Raw genomic sequence first — 25310 nt, forward strand, 5'->3', positions numbered from 1 at the left:
GAATGGAAATAGGAGCTCAATATGCTCAAGCAATTTTTAAATCAGAAGTTCCTAACTAGGAATAAATTATTATTCCTAATTTATTATAAAATAAAATAAATTCTTTTGACAATATACATTTTGCATAACTAAAAACACTATTCCATGGCAAAATGTAACATTGCATTTAAAAAAAAAATGCATAAAGTCTGAATCACAGCTTTAACATCTGTCAAATATAAGGATTTGTTCTAGTACTGAGTTTTAGTGATTTATTTGGTTTTAAGTGAAGAGTTCTATGACCTCAAATTTGACATAAATGCTAAAGATTATTTTGAGTTTAATGGGGTCTTTATTGTTACTCCCTGTGTTTGAGGCTTTTAAAGTAGCGTTTATTTGTTTATTAAATTAATATCCTGTATTTATTTACAGATTTTTGTGAGATATTGGCTGTTTAAATGAGAATTTGTATCGGAATGTAGTCTTTTTCATTTTCTTCGTTAAATTAATGCAAAGAATAAAAAACCAAAATCCTATTTCCATAAATCCAATTCTTAAACACTCACCTGTTAAAGTATTCAGAGACTGAACTGTTGATGATCTTATTCACAAATAAGATGCAAGAACTTGTTGAATAAATCTTGTTTAGTGAATCCACACCCTTTTTATGGCTAAAGATTTTAATGAGGCAACAGTTTGCAAATGTTATTTAACAAATTATTCAGGAAGGAAAAATAGAAGGAAAACTGAAATTAATGTCTTGTGAAAGTAGGGAGAACAAAGACAGCTCTAAGGGGACATCCTAGCCTGTTTGCGTTAATTACTGTAAAATTACTGAAGCATCGAAAAAAGGCAATAAACATCCAAAGTAAATGCACATAACTAACAATTAAGCAGTGAGCTTGACTTTTATGATAGCCTTAGACACTAACCTAACAGTTTTCTACCAGTCTGCTTGAAGGAAACACTGACTGAAGGGTCTATTGTTGCCGTGCAGATGTCTTATTTTCCCTGAGCGAGTGCCACTTTGTGTGTCAGAGAGAACGTGGGTGCTCACCAGTGGATCGGCACAAGAAGGTTTTATGGTACATGAACATTATGTGCAGAGATGAAAGTAAGAACGTTAGTCACGTTTTAAGGAATTGCAACACACACTTATAAAAAAATACTGTGTATCTATTCTCTTCTGATAAAGACAAATTCAAGTTCAAACAGTTGAGGGATGTTTTTTGTGGTTTTTTTTTTGTTTGTTTTTTTTTTTAATCCTGGAGGGGAACAAGACTGGCAGTTTCATGTAGTGGACTCTAGGTACAAAGTGCCCTCTGTCTTTAGAATGAGAGAAATTACTGAGAAATTGATACATATCCCTAATATTGAATGCTAAAGTGCACTGAATTTCTGACTCTCCAGCTTCTTCCCAAACCACGTGTACACAAAAGTTTTCGCAGGGCAGGGCTCTGAGTCTCTATCCAAGGAGGTGACAGTCACTTTTTCCTCCTGCTATGAAATGGATAGTAAGATTTACAATAGATCACTTACCTCAGAATTTGGAGTAGATCCGAAGTCTCTTCTGCTTATTCTTGATGGAGTCTGTGTGATAGTTCTGAGTGTTCAGGTAGTCTCTAGTCATGATATGAAAGAAGTGGGAATCTCTATTTTATAATGAGGTCAGAATGACTAGTGGCATGTCATGGCAATATAAAGTGAAAAAGTGACTGTGCCATCTTCACACTCTAAGATTTGTTTAAAGCAAGAGCAATGATTCATTTTCTCTTGTTTGGGGCAGGGGAAAAACAGCAGCTCTGATAGCTTACAGCAGAACTTTCCATGAACTTTCTGAAGAGATATTGTACTTAATTTTTAATTGTTCTCAGCCATCTAGAAAGTGTTTTAGGAAAACTGAACAGACAACCTGCCTATTTAACCCATCCAGGGTTAAAGCTAGCCCAGCTATGGTTGACTGAAGGATCAGAGCGAGTCCTCCTGCCCTGAGCTGCTGGAGATATGCGGCTGCAGCTCATCTCTTCTTCGGGTCCTGCCAGTTGTGAAGCTGAGTGCAAGTTGCTGAGGGGCTTGCATGTGTGCACACATGCTCTGTATGGACGTGGTTCACCACAGATGGATTGGCACAGGCAGAAGGATATGGCCTCTACAGGCACCTGCATAACCACTGGCAGCATGAACAACCCAATGTCTTTTGAACTATTGCTGGTCAGGGAAAGACTTGCTGTTCAGCTCTCTCTGGTAGCTCTCCCCAAGGTCCATGGTCCAGCTCTCAGACACTGTGTCTGACTGGCCTGCTTATCGGTCTTGAAGTTTGTTGGTGTATCTTATGCAGAAAATAAGGAGCACAGTAATGCAGAGAATAGTGAGAAACAGTTCTCTAAGAAGGTGAGACAGGCGCTGCTCAGATACAGGGTTCAGTCAGAGTAGCGTATTGACCAGCAACCTGCTTACTCACAATTTACCCATGAAATTTCCACCTCTTTTCTCGTGCTTGTGCCCCACATCCACCTTGACCCTCCCTTCAATCATGCTCTTAAAAATTTCACAATGTCTTACACATTGCCACAATTGCCCCCTGAAAACCTCTCACAGTAAGTTTTGAATGCAAGCTTTTACACAGTAAGTTCTCCCTTGGAAATTCCATAATAAATTTGCTCTTTTTTATGAGACTCATTCTTGATAACCCACAATAATCCTGTTTTTTTCCTTATCAGTTACCAAGTTGCTGGTTGAACTCCTTCAAGGTTACACTCAGGTTCCTTTCATGGCCCGTTGATCAGTGTCTTAGGAGTTTCAGCCTTCCTTATTGACTGTTATCTGCTGTTGGTTAGGATTTGTGTGTTTAATTTATTACCTCTCCTGTTCCTTGCCTTGTCTTTCATGTTGAGTGGCTGTTAGGCAAATAATCTTGCAGTTCCTTGCCCTGTTGGAGCATCGGTTTGAGAGGTGCTGGCTTGCACCTGGCAGTGCAGAGCCTGTTGCAGTCGAGGCTGTGCTTCTGCAAGTCTTGGATGGCGTTGGTTAGGGCTGGAAGAGACTGTCAGGACCTTATGAAGTCTCTGCCTCTGGGACAGTTGTCTCTAGCTTATTTTCAGCATAGTAATCTCAGTTCTCCGTTGTAACAATTGTGTCTCACAGTCTTTTTATCTTTGCCTGGCAGTTGACTGGTTGGGTGTTGTCATCACAAATTGAGTCAGTTATAAGGCTATACTGTTCATGATGTGAACGCCTAAATATAAACTGTAAGTTTTAGAGTGAATACAGAATTTGTGTGGTATCATGGGATTCTCACCTCTTGTAAGAATTTGGGTAGATTAGAAATAACACAGTGATAGTTCAACCACCTGGGAAGTGAAGTAATTGGCACAAGTGCTTATTCCTTTCTTCCCTTGTTACCCTAAGTCAAGAGACAAGGAATGGCTAGCACTGGAAAGCTGTGAGCAAGAGTTCTTGGGGTCTCTCCTGTTACCTTCTGGTTTTTAATATCATCTCTAGACTTAATTTGTACTAGGGAAAGTCCATACTGGAATCCTGAGGAAAAAATAACTTTATTGTTTTGATGTAAATGTCTTATTCTGTCTTTCCTAATTGATTCTGCTTTTTTAATATGACATTTAGATCAGTGGTTTGTTTCAGTTCTTACTTATGTTACCATAGGAACATACACCAAATCTCAGAAATATTAAGTAAGGCTTTTTATTTACCTTAGTCTATGGCAAGGCTTAAGTTGTTATTTTTGTAGAACTCTGAGATCATAGTACTGCATTTTTAGAAGATGGATGTCTGTAGGTTTCATTACGGATAAGCCAAAGGAAATCAAAAAGGTAGAATCAAAGTAGTCATGTGCTTTGATTACTTAGTACCTCTCTTTGTAGAAAACATAACTTTTTTTTTTCTCCATTGAGGTGAATCAAGTCCAACTCGTCGAGAAGCAGTGAAAAGGAAGACTGCAGAATACCTAATGCGTGCTGAAAAAATTTCCAATCTCTACCATAAGTTCTCTGAAGATGCATCTGTTTCTATGGTAGGCTTTAATTTATTTTTTCAAATCAGAATTTGGTATAATTTAGTTGTCTTGTCTTTTAGCAAAGCATATTCAAGCTTAAGGTTCAAAAACTACCTAGAATTTCTCTTTTGGGAGGCCTGAGGAGTATTTTGATGTTACACTTTTGCTAAGTTGCCATTCTTTTCTGATTCTTGTTGGTGTTTCATAACATTATGAAGAATTTTTGGTTTAATACAGGGCTGGTTTTCACATACTTTCCTGCTACTTACAGTTGATGATGTAAACATTTTTCATCATACCAAAGAATCTAAAGGTAAAGCAAAAAACCACACTAGAATGTAACATTTAATTTGACTTTTCCATGAGAATATTGCTTGGCCCTGTAGGGAGTGAGAAAGCTGTTGGTTTCTTCAGCTTAGCACATAGTGGTGTATCAGAAGTGAGTTGAGCACATGATAGAAGAGATCAGATGAATTTTCCACAGAATAGGTACTTAATTGTGCAAAGGTTATTCCTGATCCTTTCAAATGTCTCTCTTGGATATGCTCGTATGATCAACTCCTTGATTTTTAGGAAGTTTCTGTACTATTCCCACTTTCTTGAGCAGAAACACCCTTATCTGTACTTGCACAAAAGACAAACACAGCTTGTTCCAAGATACCCTCAATAAATTTCTACTTTGCCCTTCCCCAAACAGTTCCTTTGGGACTTATCTGTTCTTACTTTAGACTTTTACTGCAGTCATGCTAAACTGTGATTGTCAATGACTGCCCTATTGTAGTAAGTACAAAAGCTACCAACTTCCTGACTCTCTACTTTAATATCAAGTGAGGACAAAAGGCGCAGAAGATTATTGCATCTTACTTTGCACAGATCTAAAAGTGCTTTAAGGAGACCACTGCTGCAAAAATGGGAAGGCTTCTAAAATCTGTCTAATAAGTAAATTAAAAAAGCAAAGACACTGTTCTGTAAGGGTAGCTTTTTTTATGTTGAGAGCCCACAAGTACAGTTTTGAGGATGTTCCAAATGGGATACATTTTGTGAGGTTTGGAGTCTTGCTGTTGCTATGAATTGTACTTTGAACAATTTAGTATTTTGGACTGATATGAACTCCTACTAGGTACTCTTTTCTTTGGGTCAAACACCCCTGAAAATGGGGAAAAAAATCTATATTGAATGGAAACCTCAGTGTGTTTGGAAAGTGCAGAACAAGAGAAAAAACCCACAAGCAACCTATTTTTGCCTTTTTATAAGTTTAAAAATTAATTGTGGTTGGGAAGGAGGAAGAAATAGGTTGCATTTTTATATGTGAACTTGAGAGGTAAAGTATTTCCTCTTTTGTGCTGTACTAAGACACATACCTTCTTTGCAGATCCAAAGAAAAGCAGATTTAATTGGAATAAGACAAGAAAAAAGAAGTGGTGAGAATAGAAAACCATTCTCCCGTGCTGAAAATCAAAATGGACAAGTTATGGCAAACCTGATTTTGCACAAGCAAGATGTTGCACCTGACTGATTCTCATTTTTACAAAAAACCCCCATGTTTCCATGATTTAGTTTTGGTTTTTTTCCTACGTTTGTACATTTATTTTTATGTCCTTTATTTGCTACTCTTCATAATACATACGTTTTACTTTTATCTTAGAGCTTTGGAATTTGCTGACATCAAGGGCAGATGGTGCTGATGGGTCATGATGGTTGTGTTGAGGAACAGCTTGTCTCCGAGTTGATAGCTGACAGTTAATCAGGAGAAGAACTTATCTCCAAAAGTTATTCTAAGGGTAGTGGTAGGAACCACAAAGAATTGGCATGCTCTGTGCTTTGGCTTAGTGGCTTAAGGAACATGAGGAATGTGACTCTTCCTTCATGTTAATTGCTGAACAGACCTGAATTCTTGCACCGTAGTTACTGCTAATTCTTTGTACTGCCCAATATGGTTTATATTAAGAGTTTGCATGAATTTTTCCCCCTCATACAGACTTTGATAAGTGCACTGAAATGACCTGCACTTGTATGCCGTGTGATTCTTAGGAATACCAGTGGAGACATGCAGATACTTTGTGTCTTTCTCCTAAAAATACTAAGTCCATATTGTACAAGGTTAGTGCAGGACCTGGGCCCTGTTAAGACTGGAAGAGTGCAGTTTTGTTATGGTAAGCATGGTTCAGTGCAGGGAATGTCCAGGGCAGTGAGGGTGCTGAGACCATTCCTTGGAGGAGGAGGTCTGACTAGTAGACAAACCTGGGTACTTAAGGCAAAGTGCTCTTGTTCATGATGTGATGTTACCAAGCAGAACTGCTTTGTCACCCATGTATGCTGTAGATGGCTTTGTGTTTCCTATTGTGCCCTTACAAGGAACCATCATGGTGATCAGCATCAGAACCAGGCTCACATGCCTTTCTTAGATGTGGAATTTTACTTCTTTTTCACCCACCAGACCAGGGAACTGTCCAACAAGGGAAGAGAGAAGCTCAGAAGTGCAGGTTGGGTTATTGTCCTGCACTTCTTGACCTCTCGCGTCTCCCGAAGGCTCAGGCTGCCAGCCATGTGCTGAGCCACATGCAGCAGTCTCGAAAGACTGTGCCCACTACCCATACCCCAGGCTACCCATTTGCCATCTGAACACCACATGAAGGCAAAGCACAGTGGCTTGCTTTTCTCTGAGGGCCTGGGGCAGGAGAAAGTGAGCCATTCTTTCATGACTGGAAATGCCAGACACTTGCCTCTTTGAAGACCAGATTTCCCTAGAGGCAAAAGTCTGGCATTTCAGAGCTGAGAAGCAAAAATTATCTTTGGTGCCATGGAAACCAAACAAAGAACAACAGTACTTTGTTACTTTTCTTGCCTCAACAAAAATTCAGCAGTGTAGCCCTCAAGGATAGCATCCTTAGCAACCACCCTGATGCTGGCAAGTGCGAGTGGTGAAGAGAGAAACACAAGAAGAGGGTGTTTGGAGAACCCTTGGCACTGTTAAAAAAAGGTTGTGGATAGAGGGCTTAATGATGGATAGAAGACTTCTTAAGGCTGGAAAGAAACACAGGGAGCTGATGCAACTGTGACCGTGAACTGGGAACTCACTTGACAGAGTCTTGTAAACACTGAGAAAAGCCTTGCTGTGATCCATAAGAGTAGGAGATGTGGGGACATCTTCTGGAGCTTGTAAACAGATATGTAGACCTTCTGGAAAAACAAGCTGCAGCAAATGCTGTCCTTCTCTTCCTCCTTTGGCACAGCATGGCAGCTTCCAGGACCTTCTCTTTGACAAACGCTCCAGAGCACTGTGTAATGGCAGCAGCAGGTCATTTTACTCATACTCAAGCTGCATTTTCTCCAGTGCCTCTTTTTAAGTAGCAGCTCTGGAGAGCCACCTCCAAACCTGAGAGGGGGCTGTAGCAACAGCCTCTGAATCATGCTGGATTGACTGTCAGAAAGGTGAAGTCTTACATAGCTGTCAGCTGCAAACCCCAGCACAGCTGTCTGTACAGGCTGCGGGTCCATTTTAACTTTGGTAGTTTTATAAAGCATACTTTTTCCCTCTTTGAAATTAGTTCTGATTCTACTCATGCCTAACTTCTTACATTCAGAGTTGTTTCTTTTTGCACTGTTATGAAAGCTATTGTCTTTTAAAATGTCAATTATTTTTGATTTTCAAAGCAATTTACTAACAAGAGGTACATGCAAGCCTGATGCCCAAACAGAAGAAGCAACTTTCATTCTTTGTGGTTTTCATAAGATATCTTCCTAAAATTCTCATTAAATGTACATGAAAATTACATGAACTATAAAGAAAATGCACTGCCATAGTTCTGTGAGATAAATTTAACATAAAATAAGAAATTCAGTCTCAAGGCTTCCAAGATCACATCCAAGATGTGTCCCAGCTTCAGGGAAGATGCATTCTCCAATTGGTTCTCACTGAGGGCCTTCTGAAGCACACTGTAGTTTTCTGTCATTCAGATGCAGGCAAAAATGCAACCTGCTTTTCTCCTGATGCACAGGGAGGAAGGGGCTGGGATGTTCTGCAAGACCAGGAAAGCTGGAAGCACTTTCATACCCATGAGGCAGATACCGGTGTATCTGCCGCAAAACAAGGCATCTCCTTGCTACCATTGAAGATCTGGCTATGCTACTGGTAGATAGTTATTAAAGTTATCAGACTCAGACCTCTGAATGGCAAGAGGAGATCATATTTTGATGTGCAGCTCTGCACTGATGTTCATGAAAGTTCTTTTCTTTTTTCTTATCCTGAGGATCTGTGTTGAATGCTGTCAAAGGTGGCAGCATTAGCAGTTAAATTAGCATAGCTTTCTGGGTGAAAGAATGAAGAGATGAAAATAAAGATAAAATAATTTATTAGAGGAGATCTGGGGAAAACAGCAGTTGTGCTGGGAGAGCTCTGAGGGGGCAGTGCAAGGTGTGTCACTGCTGGAGCACGTGGGTTGCTTTGTGCATACCAAAGGAAGACCAGGACCCACTATTCCTTATTTTTCACTGCATCCTGGGAAGTAGAGGGATGCAAGGAGCTCCACAACAAGTGCTTGTATACCCCAGCCTGAGATGTGCACGTGATGTGGTTCTTGGGATTGTCCTATGCAGAGCCAGGAGTTGGATGTGATGATCCTTGTCGGTTCCTTCCAACTCAGGATATTCTATGATTTCCCATCAAATGGTGTTTGAAAGTGGGCTACGAAAGTGCTCTTGCCTTAAATGAGGTTAATGTGAGAGGCCCTTCCTTTTGCCTGGCTGGTGATATATTTCTCTTTGTCCCTCTGCTCTTATAACTGCTGGCCATGATGCCAAAGCTGAGGCAAGAGCTATTGCCACATTTCCTTTTGTAGCTTGCAAAACTAGAGCTTTCCAAAGGCAGGTGGTGGCCACAAGCTGCTGAGTCTTTGCAGAGGCATCACAGTCAGCATCATCCTATTCTGCTTGCAATTAGCACATGATGCTGGCCAAGGGGTGATGGTGGGAGAGGAACTGGTGATGCCAATCCTAACTCAGATAAATCCAGCAGTGCAGCTCACAGTGTAGTCTGGAAATATAGGGCCTGACCACAGGAGAGATGATCTTGGGATACCTGTGCAGCATGCCGAGCATTTAAGACAGGCTGCTGAAGGCCTTCAGGCAGAGGTAGCCTGCCACTTTCTTTAGAATACAAATGCCTTATTTCTAAAGGCAAACAAAGCTTTTGACTTTTTGTTACCCTCCTTCCTGTATTTTTTTTTTTGTCCTCTGTTTTTGATGAGAGTGGTATTTTTTAGTTATTTTTATTATTGCTGCCTAGATGCTGAGCTTGGATTTTTACTCTATTCAGAGAAGCAGGCGGTTTCATAGAGTGCTTAATTGCTGCAGTTCTGGGAATTGGGTATTTAGGGTTTGCTTCCGGCTTGCCTCACAACAGAATGTGATGCCTCCCCATCACTGGGCTCTACTATTAGACTTTGCAACAGTGAAACCAAAGTACTGTAAAGAGCAAAAAATAACCTGAAACTGATAAAAGTGGAGAAGCTATTGGGAGCTGTGGAGATGTAGATGTGATTGTAAATCCTTTTAAGGTAAGAAGTGACTGTAGAGTGCATATATGAAAAACAGTGTGTGTACACAGTATTGCAGACTGTGCCACCATTGGTCATACATTAGAGAAGGACCTAAAATATAAATAATGGGTTTTTTTGAGCTCTTAAGACATCATGGGTGCAGAAATCTAATTGTATAGCATTATTAGACAACTGTTAACTTCTGTAGAGATGTATGAACTTAATTCATGGTTGAAATGTTATTCATAAGAGAGAATTTTAAAAGCTTGATTATTGAGGAATAGTTATAAAATGTAATAGCAAGCAGATAAAAGTGGAAATCTTTTATAGTAGTCTAGAGGATTTGGAGTTGTTATCTTCAATTTAACGTATTCCTTAGAATGCTTTTGAAATCTTGTCATGAATAAGTGTTAGCACAACTCTTTGTTTCAAAGGAAATATTTGATTATTGCTGAAAAATTGCACATTCTCAAAATACTTTCAACAGCTTACTAGAATGTGGAGCGTAAATTAGGTTTGGAGAAAAAAGTTCATGCAGAGTGTTCTTTTTTTTCTTCTTCCTGCTGCAGCCTTTAGTTTTAGATTGTAGAATCTGGGCTGTTGGTACTTCTGCTTGACAGTGTTTACATTATGAAACAATTATAAAATCTAGACAAATAAATGAAGATAAATAATGAACTCTTTTAAACATTGAGCCCATAAAAGCACACTTTTCTCCATGCTTTTTAGACATGTATTTATAACCCTTTCTTTTGGATTTTGTGCGCAATGCTTAAATAAGTGCTGAGTTTTAGGAAGGAATTTGGAAGGAGAGGTTATTGACTGGCAACACAAAGGGGCTCCATTTTGGGGAAGGCTTTGGCCTTTGAGGATACTGCAATAAAGATGTCAGAGGGGAAAAACTAGGGGTGGAGCAAATGGCACTGCTTAGTTCAGCATCTTGGAGTTTATGATCACAAGCAAAAATTTTTGATTTTCCCTGATAGTTAAGCATTTCATCCACAGCATAATTGCTTAGCAGCCATTTTCCTATGTGACATAACTGTTACATATTGTCTCAGGATGCTGACAAATTAGATAAACAACTTTTACGTCTTAGAAGCCTAAAAACCACGGAGTTTCACCTTCCTCTTCCTTTCCACCCTTGTGTGATAGAAATGTACTTGGGGAGGCCAGATTATGCTTAAAAGGAGTTTGGCATTCAACAGCTCTGCAAATGAAATTACCTTATTTGTGAGGGAGAGGTTCTAGTAGAAGCTGCATGTTGAATTTTTGGAGGAAGATCTAATGAATTCTCTCAGTTGGCAACCAGAAACTTCTGAAAATGTTTGTTAATGTGCCAGAGGTATATGGGATGCTTAAGAGGTTGATCTTTGTCCCAGAAGACTTCCAGTTGAAATGCTGTTCCTGCCTTGGAGGTGGAAGCTTTGAGTTTGCCCTGAGAAAACTGCAAAACATAGCATGGACAAAAATCCATGCCTATTAGCATATTAACTACTTGAATAGTTAGCACATGCCAATTTTCTTGCTGTGGTGTTAATTTCTAGATTAATGATACATAGCTAGCTACCTTTTTCTAAGGCAGCTTTAGGAATAATTTCTGTTGTGCACCTTATTATTAAATGGATTTCACAAAGCTCACTACAGAGCAAGAGAACCCTGCTTATAATTCTATATTTTATGTTTCAGACTTTAAAAGCCTCTAATTTGCTTTCTCCTCCTCAGTGATCTCTGAATTATTTTGTACCCAGAATACCTGTAAGGCTTTGATTGATTATTATGATGTGGTAAGAACCGAGTAATCAATTGCCAGGTTCCATTAAGCATAGCAAATATAAAAATTCATTATTTTTTCTTTTTTAAATTTTTGTTTTCACTGTTATCTTGACTTTTATTTACTTGCAAGTTGTTTTTTTTCCCCCCACTAAGGACAAACAGAAAACTTCTCCTTTCATCTTCACTCTCTCTGATTTATGATAAATTTACTTTCCTTCGGCCTGGCATTTGCTTCAGCAGGCAGTCTTCCTTCAAGTACCACCCTGATTGATGTATAATCTTTGATATCTTCCATTAGCCTCCAGGATCACTAAGTTCAAGGCCCTCTTGGAACCTAAGGAGCCCTGCCGAGGAACTGAAGACCTTCAGAGTCCTTGGGGTGATTGACAAGGTAATTCTTCAGTGTCTCTTCAAGAATTCAGTCATAAATCGACTGCATGCTGACATTTTGTCTTTGAAGCTGTGGATCTTAAGGATATGAAACAAAAGGGGAAAATGACTCAAATGCATCTGCACTTTAAAATAACAAAAGTAGAAGAAAAAAAGGCTTTTATCTAAGCAATTCATGTAAGGTCATGCAAAATGTATTTGAGCTAAAGGATAAGGTACATGTTTGGTGGCATTCAATAGGATGAGGCCTGTTTTTCAAAAATGAAGTAATAGTTACAACACTGAGGTAAGGACGAGTTGATGTTTTTTCAGTTGAACAGTCTGGTGGATACTTAAAATATAGAAGGATAGAAATTCCTACTTTTGAACTCGAAATGGAGACTGGGGACACATACAACTGTTCTCCTTCCCTGAGAATTTGGAATTGAAATGTATTGCCAAGACAGAGATTCAGCAATGAAGCCAAGCTTATTTTTGAATCATGCAAATAATGTCTTCCAACATCCCAGGATAATACCCCTCTGTAAACAGTAAAGGACCATACAGAGTTTTCGCAAGCCTAATTGAGACCAGAAGAATTGTTGCATTGTTTTGATAACACTGATTAGCATTACCTTACCAAATACTTTTAAGATGATGTATTATTATTCAGCAATGTGACAGTGGCTAAGGCAGACGTAATGGCTTGTTTCCTTTTTGCTGTGCCAAGTCCCTTTTGCCTTTTGATAATTCCTAATGTGGTCTGTGGTTTGTGTGTCAGATGGTGGTGCATTTGTAACTTGCATCAGAAAACCTGTAGCTTATCTCTTAAGGTCTGTATTTCTTGGTTTCTTTTTCTTGTTGGACTGACCCTAGCTATTGGGACTGATTTTTGGTTTTCTTTGCCTGTTTTGTTGTGATTGTGTGCATAAGTTGATAATTTCTCCTCAGAGGGCTATATACATTAGGTATTATGGTTGCTTTTATAGCACACAAGGTTTTCTCAGCTCTGACTTCATGTTCATTGTATCTTCTTTCCTCAGTTCTAAGTACAGAATTTAGCCTGTATTTTACTCTGTATGCATATCAGAGACAGGTTGGAAAGACCACCTGTCTGTTGCATTAGTAGGTGCTAGCTAAATTAGTAGCCGTTAAATGGATGCAGTAGACATGGATTTTGTGAATTAGTCTGACAATTTGAGCCTGCAGAAGTATTGGAAATGGATCAAGAAAGACCTTCTCAGTATCTCTGTTCTTGTATAAGAAAAATGAACATCTACTGGAGAAGATTCTTGATCACAATGAAGCTTTTGGAGTTCTTAGTTGTGCCAGGTCTCCTTAGATCTCTCTGAGCAGATTTCAGTAAATGTTCCAGGTGTGATTTAAATGTGTCCAGATCTTTGAAGCAGAGTTGGGAAGAATCAGGTTTCTAATGATGATAAAATAAAAGATCTGTAGTGTCGGACATATGTGTGAGGAGTAACAGGCCTGTGGATACAGCTGGTGTGCTCATGTGCAAACAATATCATAGGGCTCAGAGTTCATGTTTAATTATTGTGTGGAAAAGGGAAATTCTTTCAGGTGTCTTTGTACTCTGCATTCCTACTTCCACATTCTCCTTGTCACTAACTTAGTCTTATTCTGAGTATACTGCCTTTTTTTCCTGTATTTCTAGGCGTTTCTAATGTTGTGAGCCAGATGAAAAACTGCTCTAAGCCCAGATGTTCAGAGCATGTTCTATTTGGTGTGATAATGTATACACAAAATGCTCGTGAATATGAAGCAAAAGTGTGCATGTGTGTCTATGTGATGGAGATGATGCCCCTGCCTTTGGTTTCAAGCACCATCTCACTTCCTTCCTCACCATCACTGTTATTTGCCTTCTTCTCGCTTGCATGTGCCCTAAAGCTCACATCATGGAGAAATCTGAATCAATGTGTAAGTATACCCGCTGGAGCCAAGTAGATGACATAGCATGCTTGTTCTTGAAAATGGATTTTGATTTTCAGGGCCAGCATTGAAGATGCCTTGCTTTTGGCACAAGGCTGTAACTGGTTCAGCATCACGCAGAGTTTTGCCTGAAAATACTCTTCTGTTCTAACTCTGAGATAGCTGCTTTGGTTTCAGCAGAACATGGGTGTGTGGATAGTAATGAGCCACTGGGATTGTAACTGCTGGCTTGCCTCATCCTGAGCAAGACTGGCTCAAACACACTGTCTTAAAAAGTGGTGTTGGTTGGTTTGCAGACTTGTTCTCCCACTGCTGAAGCCCAGAGTGGTGTCTGCCTGCTACAGTGCTGCCTCGAGAAAACCAACTGTTAACCTTCCCTCCATCAAATGCTGAAAGGTTCAGTGCTTTCCCTTAGAGTAATGTCTGTCTTTGTTCTTCTTTTGAAGCCTCTTGAAGTGTTTTGAGTTGGCTTCATTTTCACAGACAAAATGCTTGTTGCAACCTGAAACTCTGGGTTTTTCAACCTGTTTTAGACCAGGAAGAATAATGATTAGATATTTAATTTTAGCCTAGTTTATTCCCAATGTGCAATCTTTCTTTCCCTGTCTGCCCTTTCACCTTTCTTGTCACCTTAATAATTTTTGTTGTGTTGACCCTTTTCTGTTGAATCTGAGGGAGTTAGAGATTTTAGGATTATTAAACTTCTTAAATTATTGTGAAAATTTGGAGAAGAATGACCATATCTGTGCCTTGCCTCCCATCCTTCTGCTTCAGTTCTCCTGCAAAGGCTGTGGTATAAATCTAACTATTTTAGTAGACCAAAGAGAACCTACACTTTGCTTGAGAAAAGCAGTTTTCTTGAATTCTGCTGCTGCTGTATTTGCTCACTTCATGGTGTCAAAAGTTAACGAGGTGGTGTTTGCAGGTATTTTATATGTTTATTATGTTAAGAGTCTGCCTGTGAGTAGGTTTCTGAAAATAGAGGTTTAATGTAATGATAAAGGTAGCTTTTGTCCTGCAAGTGTTGTGGAATCTGAGGTGCTGCAGATTGGGCAGCAAAGCTCTCATTAGTGTTAACAGAGGTACAGCACTGAAAACAAACTAATACCTAAATATTTTAGCTGCTGTTATCACCAACCAAGAATGATCAATTATTTTATCAGTTCATGTACCTTAAAGCAGAAAACTTCTTTTTGGAATAGGAGAGAGTTTTGCTTTCAAAATTTGCTTAATTAAAAATCAAGGTTGCAGATTCTGTGCTGAGTTTCTGCCCTAGGCAAATCTTTCCTTTGAAGCTACAACCGGCCCCTAAAGAAACGACTTTGTTATGGTGCTGCTGGATACCTTCACAATGCTGTTTCAAACCCAATTTCTTATTCTTTAGAACCCTCTGTTATTTAGATTCATTCAGTTTAAAGATTCATCTTGAAAGCAGAGTGCATTAAGTAATAACTATGCCTCTGCAACCAATGACTGTCTTTTATGTCTTTTCTATCCCCTCCCCTGGTCCCCCATGAAGCCACACTCTCCGTACTGGCACTGGTGTGACTGTGATCAGTTCTTCCACAGATGTCTGTACATTTGAGCTTGTTGTTCAATACTCTGTTTGTCAAGCTTTATTATGAAACCTTAAAAAATAAAATACTCTCATCAGGGCCTTGCTAAAATTCTTCTGGGAGTTTCTGAAAAGGATTCTATGGGTAGATAACTTTTTTTAAGAACTGGAAGCAATTCTGTTAGTCTTGAGTACAGATTTTCTTTGTGGCTGTTTGTACTATCTTGAGAAGTCATAATTCTGGTGGTCGTACATTTTGGTGAATCAACTTTAAAAATATGCAGAAAAACTAACTCTGTATTATTAATTATTTATAAAGTGTGATTACTGCTTTTCTGCCCGATGAGTGGCAGTGCCAAATAGCAGAAGCATTTAGAATATATGTCGATTTCGCGTGCATAGTCTGCAGACCCATAGTTGAATTCAAACAGGTTATGGCTAGCTTTAATGGAATTTAATCAGAGGGTAGGAGAAATAGGCTCTTCTTACGGCAGCATGTGTATTGTGCAAGAATAACATAGGACGTAGGTAACTATGTTCTGTTAGTATTTGTCAGAAACTTAAATATTTGGCCTTTTGAGGTGAGATTAAAGACTGTTGCAACTGTGAACCTGAGTTGACTGTAGCAGATGTTTTCTCTCACCTGGCTCTCAGGTGCACTCTGCCAAGCATCTTTAGATCATCTTATGGGTTTGAATGAGTGAGTGGCTGTGTGTGCATGAGAGGTGTGGGGGGAAGGGAGCTGTACTAAACTTACAAACATGGCATAATGGAAAATAGCAGTGGCAAAAATGGTTGAAAATCTGAAACTGAGTAATAATAGTAACTATTCGTACGAATAAACTTATAAGAACTGGTTTTATGTTTTGATAACCTTGTCATTTCTTAAGTGGTTTGCCAAGTCCTACAAAATCAAATCAACTACAGAGTTATCGGCAAAACCGATTTCTTGGCTCACTAACTTCTTTTCCCTGCTGCTGTGGGATTATTCCTAACTGCAGTCAAGTTTCAAGCCCCACGTAACAAAGATTACTGAACTTTAAAACACAGTCTCTCTGCCAGCTAGTAAGAGTCCTGTCCCTTCTTCCCTACCCTCAAACACCTGCCACTTGTTTTCCTGAAATTGTTCCATTTATACTAATCTGAATGTTTCTGAGTATTTGTTGGTATAACCCTTAGTCTCTCTCTAGCTTCTTTCTTGTTTGTCTCACTAAAATTTCTTTTGGCTTTAGTGAATGTTTTATTTCATCTGACATAAAACAGTCCTAAGATTTGATAGAGTAACACAAATTTTGCCCTTGCCTTTAGAAAACAGAAATTAAAATATTGGACGTTCCTGTGCAGACTGAACTATATGTATCTTTTGGCCTCCAGAAAGAAATAATTTATAGAGATATTTTCTTTCAAATTAAAATTATTTTAAGTTTATCTTCGTAACTGTTACAAAATTGCTTAGTACGATGTCAGTGGCATTTCATATTGTAAAATGCATTCTCTAGTAAAACCTGCCAGGTGTATTTTCTAGGGTAATATTTCACCATTTGTAATTTATTGGCCAGTTTTTATTTTGCTCTAAGAAAATGGACTTTCCTCTTTGCTACCAACCAACTTAAAATATTAAAAAATTCAAATTTGAATATATGCTGCTTTCTTAGCATTTTCATTATTTAAAGCTGCACCGTTTGTCTTATAAGTACACTATTATTACAAGTCATAGAATACACGAGCTGTAAGTTCCTTAGAATAATGGTTTGAAAGGAGGAGTAATTGCAAACTGAAGATAATTCATATTGCACAGGTACAAGGATAAGCAATAATCACATTTTCCATACATATTAGCCAAATGTAATCTCTTTTTGTAACGACAGAGGGAGACGAGTGAGAGTCTGGGTGGTGTAATCTGAAAAGTGACAAGAATAAATCTGTGCTAAGCAGATCTTTTAATCCTGGTAGCCTTGTGACAGCCAGCACAGTTGAGGACAGTGAATTGCACCCCTGCTTCTGCCTCATCACTGCAACTGTGTCCTGAGAGCAGCACCAGCTGTGCGCCAGACCCTGCTGAGGTTTTCTCGCAGTCCCAAATACTCACCCCTAAGATCAGATGGCAGCTTGTCTCGTTCCATGTTGTCTGTCACAACCCGTAACTGGATTTTCCAACTGGTGGGGTAAATGCAAGAAAAAAATCATAGGTGATCATCTGATACAGATTCAAGTTTGTAGGACTTCTGTTAGAGTATCTATCCTGTGATAAAAGTACATTTGTTTAGTAGATAATGACCAGAATTAATAGATGGCCCACTGGCGACATTATTACATGATGTGTTTTCAGTGTAGAGTGGCAATTTAATAACAAAATGGAGCTGGTTTTAAAGTAATCCCTTAGCTCTGGTTTGTCTTCAAAATCTTTCTGTTGTCTGGTACTGCAGTAAGAGATCCTATTCAGTTTTCTTTGATCAGGGATGAGCTATTTTTCAATTGTGTCAGTGAACTTAAAGTTACATTTTTGTAAGCAAATGTGTTGATGTGTTTGTTTTGATTAGTGTTAAAAGCTGATGAAGTAAATAAAAAGCACAAGTATGTTCTCAACTATGTCCTGAAAGAGTGGAGGCTAGAAAAAAATCACTGTGAGATGCTGGACAGGGGAGAAGGAAGGGGAGAAAAATCCCAGAAATGAAAGGGGAGCTGGGGAAGCAAATGTCTGCAGCATGACAGGATTTATGCATTTATGTTAAAGCCGCCCGCAGGAGAGCAGTGCAGTTAGAGCAGCCCTTAGTTCTTCCAGAGCCGTCCCCCGCGACCTTGGTTGGGTGCTCGGTAGGGTAACTAATGGTTCACCATGTTCTTTTTTCCTGGTGACTTGCCTGTTGCCTGCCTCTGGGTCTGTGCTTCCCCTTATGCTGACTTCTGCAGTATTCCTTCAGTCTCTTATCTCAGGGCTTTGATGCATATGTTCTGAAGGTGGCCACCGTGACTTTGGGTGGCAGCAGATGGTAAACCTTCAGGCTGCCACCGGCTATACTGGTGTTAAGTTGGAAACTTAACGTTTGATGAAGAATCAGTAGTGCATATGAAAGAGCTTTTACTGCAGAAATATCTTTTAATTAAAAAAAATTAGCATACTGAAACATTTGCTAATTTCTGTGCATTTAAAGGATCCTAAAATTAACTGTTTTCTTAAAGCTAGACTATGGTTATTTACCAGGCAGGTTTTATTTTATTTTTCTCCAATTAATTGTACCTACTATATTGAATTGAATTTAATTTATTTTCCACTAAGCTGTTGGATACACTGTAAATCAAATCTAAGAAGCTAATTTTTTTAAGTAGCTGCTGTCAGCATTGGAATTAACCCTTGACTTAGGGGAAAAAAAAGAGGAATTCACAAGTAGAAAATCCTATTTGGCATCATGGAGGGGTATTGCTATCTGCCACTTTACTGAGATGCTGTCATGCAGCGCTGCCGTGTTCACTTGTATTTTGGGATGTACCCGAGAGCTCAGGTGCTTGTACAAAATTAGGGATGTCTGTGCTGCTGAAGACACTTGTTTACATTAGATATTTATTTGTGGTCATTGCTTTTTGCATGTCAGTGTTTTTGGCCATGCTGAAGTTGTCATCAATGCAAAAAAATAGGAAAAGAAAGAGTAAGCAACAGTGGCATGAAAGCCAGTGTGATATGTAGACCTTGACTCTGTTTATACATTACTATTACAAATAGGATTTTACCTTGTCTCCTTTTGTGTCACAGTGTAGTTTCCTCAGTGGCCAGGAATGCTCTGCTGTGCATTCTCCCTTCTCTCTGAGAAAGAATGCTGAATGTTACAACTGACAGCTCACTGTTGGGAGATATCAAATATTACAAGTTACTCAGTAGTCATCATTGGTGAAAGAGGTTCCATTGGCTCATGTGAGCTAGAAGCAGCCTAGTCTAATCCCAGCATCTCTGTGTGATCTGCTCTGGAGAATAAGAGTTATGTCATAGGGAATGCTCTGTGGAATCCCATTTTGTCCCATTGTGCCACTAGTGTGGAGACTTGTCACTTTGCATTTTAAAATGAAATTTTAGAAAAAGAATTACTGAAGCACTCCCTTTTGCAACGGGAGAGAAGTGTGAAAGAATGCCAACAGGAAAGACTTGTTGCACCACTATCTAGAAGTTGGCTGTAAAGCATGAGGTGAGGAGAGTGAGTTGGCATCTGGGTCAGTGGCAGGCTTACAGGTATGCCCTTCTGCAGCAGCCTGGTAATGCATCCAAGAGCTGCTGACCTTTCTCTGCTCTGGATGCATGATAAAAGTCAATCAAATGTACTTGTGACCCCCCTCTTTCCTGGACTTATCCCTTTCTGAAATGTCAGTTTTCTGATAGCAGTTTGTTCATTCATGTAGTCCTTTAATTATCTGGAAGAATCTGGTTAAACCACGTCTTTGTAATATGCATGCAGGCTGCTTTCCCTTGAAGCAGGTTTTTGATTTGGTAGGTCCATGTAAAGTCCACAGTCTGCCAGGGCCAAATGGAGCATCACTAGATGAATTTCTAAAGTTACTTTTATGGCTCTTCCTAGGGCTTCTTGGCATCCCTTTTGAGGGAAACAGTTTTGCAGAAAGGTTGACAGTGAATCAACAAAGAAATAATTGGCCATAAAGTGAAGTGGAGCTGTAGATGAGATGTTAGTCACTTGGGGAAGGTATGGTGTTTGATGGGAAGCAGAAGAAAAAAACCTGGTTAGTTAGACTGGGTATGTCTAACCTAGTCCAGCTAGGTGGTTAACCTCAAAGGCATGCTGATACCAGTTGTTGTTATTCCAGTTATAAAACTCTAGCTGCTACATCCATTTTGATGGTGTAATATAACAGCAGATGAAGCCAGCCCTAAAGGGACCTGTTGTCTGCTTTGTTCGCATTACTGGTCCTCATTCTATATGTCGTCTTATAGGGCGAGGGCTCAGTAATCTGTTCTGTTGCACCATATGCTAATACAGTGCTGATAAGCAAGTATGAAAAATGAAAGGGAGGAATACATTAATTGTATTTGTGCAATAAGCTATGCTATCAAAGGTAATTATTTCATGACAGTTTTAGTTATAGCAGTTGTTTTATCATAGAATAAAAGATGGCTTTAGGAGCCTTTTATTGGAAAGACAATTGTATCAAATTAGTACCAAATTAGATTTTTGTCTTTATAAAGGTGAGCAAACCCATGAGCAGTTTTTAAATTGGTGTCTTCTACTCTACAAATGAACAAATCCTGTTTGAGGGTTAAAGAAGCTATTATTCTGTCCTTTATGCTGACAGCTTCATTACTGATTGGCCTACTGTTGGTATTAAAAAAATGTTTGGCTTCTTATGATCTTTGTGCATGCAACTATCATATTAATACAGACCATGGAACTGTTCATTAAGAAATGACTTCAAATGAGGTTGATGCTTGTAAATCTGGAGAGATACAGATGTTAAATGCTGCTATTCCTTTTCATATACAGCCGTATGGCTAATAATTTCCAAGTGGCTAAAGCTTTGTTAGCAAGAGTGCTGGTGTGTTAAGAATGGCCCTATAAATAACTTTAAGAACTGAAGTTGAAGGTGCTTCTTTTAAAGACTATTGTTAACTAAACATTATTGCCAAACAGATGGAAAGCATTCACCAGCCTGATGTTTTTAGGTCTAATTATATTATCGCCAGTCCTGTACGGCTCAGTTGAAGAGGTGTATCCAGAGGCCAATTTATAATCATTTAGCCAACACCTGTTTGGGAGATATTGACAGTCAAAGGGCACATTTAAAAAAAAAAATCACATATGTTCTCGTATTTATTGCCTCAATGTGAACAGTGTCTAGGTACAAACAAACTTGGGAGAAGAGGAAGGAAAGTGACTATAAACACATAGATGTTTCCAAGCCATTTTTATCTTATTTTGGCACCGCTTGTGAAGTGGATTTTACTTTTCTCTTGTTCTGTTGGTTTTCTTTGGTTGGTTGGTGTGTTTGTTTTTTTTTTTTAATTTTAATTTCACATCTTTTGGTTAAGCAAGAATAACAAAACCAGTTGTACAGTTACTTATTTAACTGTTTTTCACTCTTACTGGAAGACCCAGGTAAGAGACCTGAAGAGTTGTTAGGCAAACTCGGTGGTCTGGGAATATCTGTCTTTCCCTACCATGCCCTTGACATGGAAGCTGTATGTCATTCCTTTGTCAAAAAATCTCAGTAACATCAACTTCTGTTTGGATTTTTTTGGTTTGGCTTTTTTGTTTGTTTGGTTTGGTTTAGTTGTGGTGGTTGTACTTTTTGTTTGTTTGTTTTCATATGTTTGGGGGGGGTGTTTGTTTTTGTTTGGTTGATTGGTTTTGGGGTTTTTTTGTGAGAAGATATAAACCAGATTTTAAAATTTGGTGCAGCTCTAGTAAAAGAAGAGCTCTTTGAGATGGAGGTGTCTGTGACTTTATTTCTGTTGGTGAAATTTGATGAGAGAGAAATGCTTAGAAAAGACTTCAGTTCTTCATCTCTTGCTTGAGATGCAATAGGGAAAGATGGAGGGCAGTGTTTGATATGTGGCCATCCCAAAGAGCAAAGCCCCTACCTGCGAGCAAGCCAGCACAGCCCTTCCCTGGGAGAGCTCCCTTCTGGCCCAACTGCTGGGCCTTTGGCACGTCTCTACCTCACCTCGCTGTGGGCACTGCATGGGACAGATGTTCCCACAATTCTCTTGGCGTGAGGAAAGTCGGCATTTCAGCCTGGTAGATGTCACCCTTTCAGAGATAGCAGGGCATGGCTGCATTGCTGCCCCACACAGCAGCGAGATAAGGGAGATTGTGTGTTGTGTTGCCCTTCTGTGACCTGATGAATCCAACACCCTGTTACTCCTGATGTGTCATTCCTCTGCAAGAAGTCTTTTTTTGATATGAGCTGTCTTGGGCTTCACTGCACCTTGCCTGTTGACTTGGAGTTGCTTCATCTTGTCTTTTAAACTCAGAGTTTGGTAACACCAGTGCTGGCAGTGGAAGCCCTTTAGGAGTTTGGTTTTGCAGCCTAAATATTTTGGTATAACTGTATGTGAATATTTATACTGGAAGTTTACAATGTCTGTTGTAAATAAACAGTGAGCACACACTTTTGTTCTTGTTCCTAGAGGAGGGTTGAGCTCACGCTTGTGCTGCTCATGTGGCTGTCTTGCAGCTGGTGCTTTTCAAGCACATCTGTGTTCTCAGAGTTTGAAAACAATTAATTCCTGACCAGGGTGATTTGAAGACGGAGATGTGGAGGGTTCCAGCTTTCTAAAGATGCGGTTTCCTAAATGTATATACACATAGATGTTTGTTTGTTTTGTTTTCAGCATAAACAAATGCAGATTGCTAAGAGTGTAGTTGCTATTTAGTGCTTCTCCCATTGTCATGTTTAAAGTGCTCTCAGTAGAGGTGATGCACTGCTAACAGAGATGCTATTTGCAGCTGTAGGTGTTCTGCTTTCTGCAGAAAACCCCTCCACAATTTTCTCCCTAAATAAATCCTCTTTTTTGTTGTTGTTGCTACCTTAGTACTAGAGATCTGTAGCCTCAGTCATATTTCTTTCCTAGGAAAAAACTCTGGTTATCAAGTCTGTGTGCTGCAGGGGTTTAATTTATTTATTTTTTTAAAAAAAATCATTGCTTGTAACCCTTTCTTTTTAAGAATATTCAACATAGTTTTAAGATCTATGTTTTTTTAGCTTATCATTTGAATCTTAAATATTTTTCTGAATACTTTTTGCTTAGGTTTTGCTTGTAATGGACACTAGAACACAGCAGACTTTTATATTGAAGGTGAGTAAAATCTTTTATTATTTATTAATTATCTTTTATTATATGGCCTCCTAAATTACACCACCACACAAAACTCAATTTGTATGTAATATATAGAGTTATGCCTGCAATATATTGTTATGATAATACATATATCCCTATTAAGGGCACTGGAATTCTTTTTGTCGGTATTCATTTGCATTCCCTTCCTTTTTCTGTAACATCCCTAGCGCTCAGATATGCTGGTTTAGTCACTTGAGTTGCCACTGGTTATTGAGGCCAACACCTTAGCAGGCTTTGGTAAAGAATCACAGATTTAATGTGCTGCTTAAAACATCTGTAAAGCCCTAGTGGCTCAGGACATGTGCAGGCTGCTGATGAAGGTGAAAAATCTTCTTAACCCAAGTACATCCATTGTGCTTTGTGTTTGGTCTTCTTTAGCTGAAGAATATGGTCTTGGCCAAAGTGGATTCTGGATGAAATGTATGACTGGGCTTATTCAAAATTGTTTCCTTATGTTTTACATCAATAGGCTGTGAAAGCTGAGTTTAATGTTACTAACCAATTGAATTAGTGAATAGTTAATTGGTCAGAATAAAATTTTTCCCATTACTCTTTTATGTTTCAGAAAGTGTTCAGATCAAGATCCCAATATGCTCAGAGCATCTGTGATGCTGAGAATTAGTTTAGTTATGAGTATTGTTATTGTGGTCATTATTTCAGGCTCCCCTTGACATGAATTCCACTGCTGATGGCAGGAAGGGCTGAAAAAAACTGTATCCCAAACATGAAGCTCTAATTAGTTGTTAACATTTTGTAACTTTGCTTTGGATTTGGCTTGCAACCCTGCTTTAACTTTGTGCATCTGACCTTTGAAATTGTTTTTCTGAAGTATGTGCAGGATACAGCAAACCCCTTTGTTCCTCAGAAAGGTTTATTTGTGAATATTTTATATTAGAACCTCACATTATCTACTGGCAGATAGAGTAACATTGAATTTCCCATTTAACTGCCTATGTTTATCAATATTGTAATAGGTCACACTATTGACATAATTTTTTTTCTTTTTTTCTCCCCCCTCCCGTTCACCCTCCCACGTCAATTTTTTCACTTCTGGCAACTTCATCTCTGTGTTACCTCCCAAAAATCATTGCCTCTCAAGGAGACTAATCCTTTCCTTTGCTTTTTGTTGTGGTGGTTGTTGTCCTTAGTAAAGTAAAATGGAAATGTGAGGATTACCTGTAACACTAAGGCATTCTTTTGTCTTTAGAATTTGAATTGAATTTTTTTAATAGTGTCTTTTGGTCACACACAAAAATAAAATTTTAAAAAAAGGTCACAGGGAAATAACTGAGTGTCATCCTGATGACTTAGTTTGAGAGAGATTCTAATAAAAACATTGACCCATGTAATTGATTTTAATGGCAGCTTTGTGCCATCTTCTGTTCTCTGGAAATGCGCCAGATGCCATCAGCACAGCCTCGGGGGACCGAGGGGCATAGAGCAGCAGATGAGTGGTTTCTCTGAAGCCCAGAGTAACTCGGATAGATTAGTTTGGTTGATAAACACAGAGCACAGCAGGCTCCAAAGGCAACTGAGGGTACAACTGACCTTTTTGTTCTCTGTCAGGGTCTAAGGAAAAGTAGTGAGTACAGCAGGAGCAGAACGACCATCATCCCCCGCTGTGTGCCCAACATGGTGTGTCTGCACAAGTACATCATCTCCGAGGAGTCTGTCTTTCTCGTGTTGCAGCATGCGGAAGGTTTGTCTCTCATTTAAGCATATTGTTGAAAAGAGTCAAAGGTTTAAGTTTTAATCAATGGTACATTTCATTGTCAAATTAAACTCTTATACATCTAGTTAAAATATTTTTAGTGTGCCTAAGAGATGTCATGTAAGACACCACACTCCCTTCCTCTGTCCCTCCCCCTTATTCCCCTCTTGTTCTGCGGTGGATCTGATTCCTGTTTCAAATGGCCTCAAATCCTGATGGGTTACTTGAATTGTAGCAATATTGAAAGCTTCCAACTGTTTATTTTCTACAGAAGAGGAAGTGCTTTGAAAGCAACAACTATCTGCATTATTTACAGCCATCTCCCAGAGATACCGTCTTTGGCTACTTTTGTAAACTTTGGATAGTTAATCTTTTTAGCATCTTGTAGTTAAAATGACAAGTATTTACACAAGAATTTAATAGCTCTGCTAAAAACCGTGAACATTTGCCTGTTGGTTAATGTTGCATAGTTATTCTGATCTGGATTTTTAAGAAAATAGCTAGTGGCATCACACAGGAGTTCAAAGCAGAACCACAGAGTTGTGCCTTCAAACTATTTATAAAATTCCTGTTAAATGTACAGG

General features: G+C 39.0%; 1 protein-coding gene across 3 annotated transcripts in view; it reads left to right on the forward strand.

The window, feature by feature from the left end:
* RPS6KC1 (ribosomal protein S6 kinase C1) overlaps positions 1-25310 on the forward strand; it is an 88894-nt gene that overhangs the window by 34880 nt on the left and 28704 nt on the right. For all 3 annotated transcript variants that reach the window (XM_027681657.1, XM_027681659.1, XM_027681658.1), the window contains 4 exons: positions 3891-4009; positions 11603-11695; positions 22926-22973; positions 24582-24714. In XM_027681657.1, the coding sequence (XP_027537458.1) occupies positions 3891-4009; positions 11603-11695; positions 22926-22973; positions 24582-24714 (393 nt within the window). The remainder of the gene's footprint in view (positions 1-3890; positions 4010-11602; positions 11696-22925; positions 22974-24581; positions 24715-25310) is intronic.

The sequence above is a fragment of the Neopelma chrysocephalum genome, unplaced genomic scaffold, assembly GCF_003984885.1.
Source record: "Neopelma chrysocephalum unplaced genomic scaffold, ASM398488v2 Primary Assembly neopelma1_61b, whole genome shotgun sequence".
In the NCBI taxonomy this organism is placed as follows: Eukaryota; Metazoa; Chordata; class Aves; order Passeriformes; family Pipridae; genus Neopelma; species Neopelma chrysocephalum.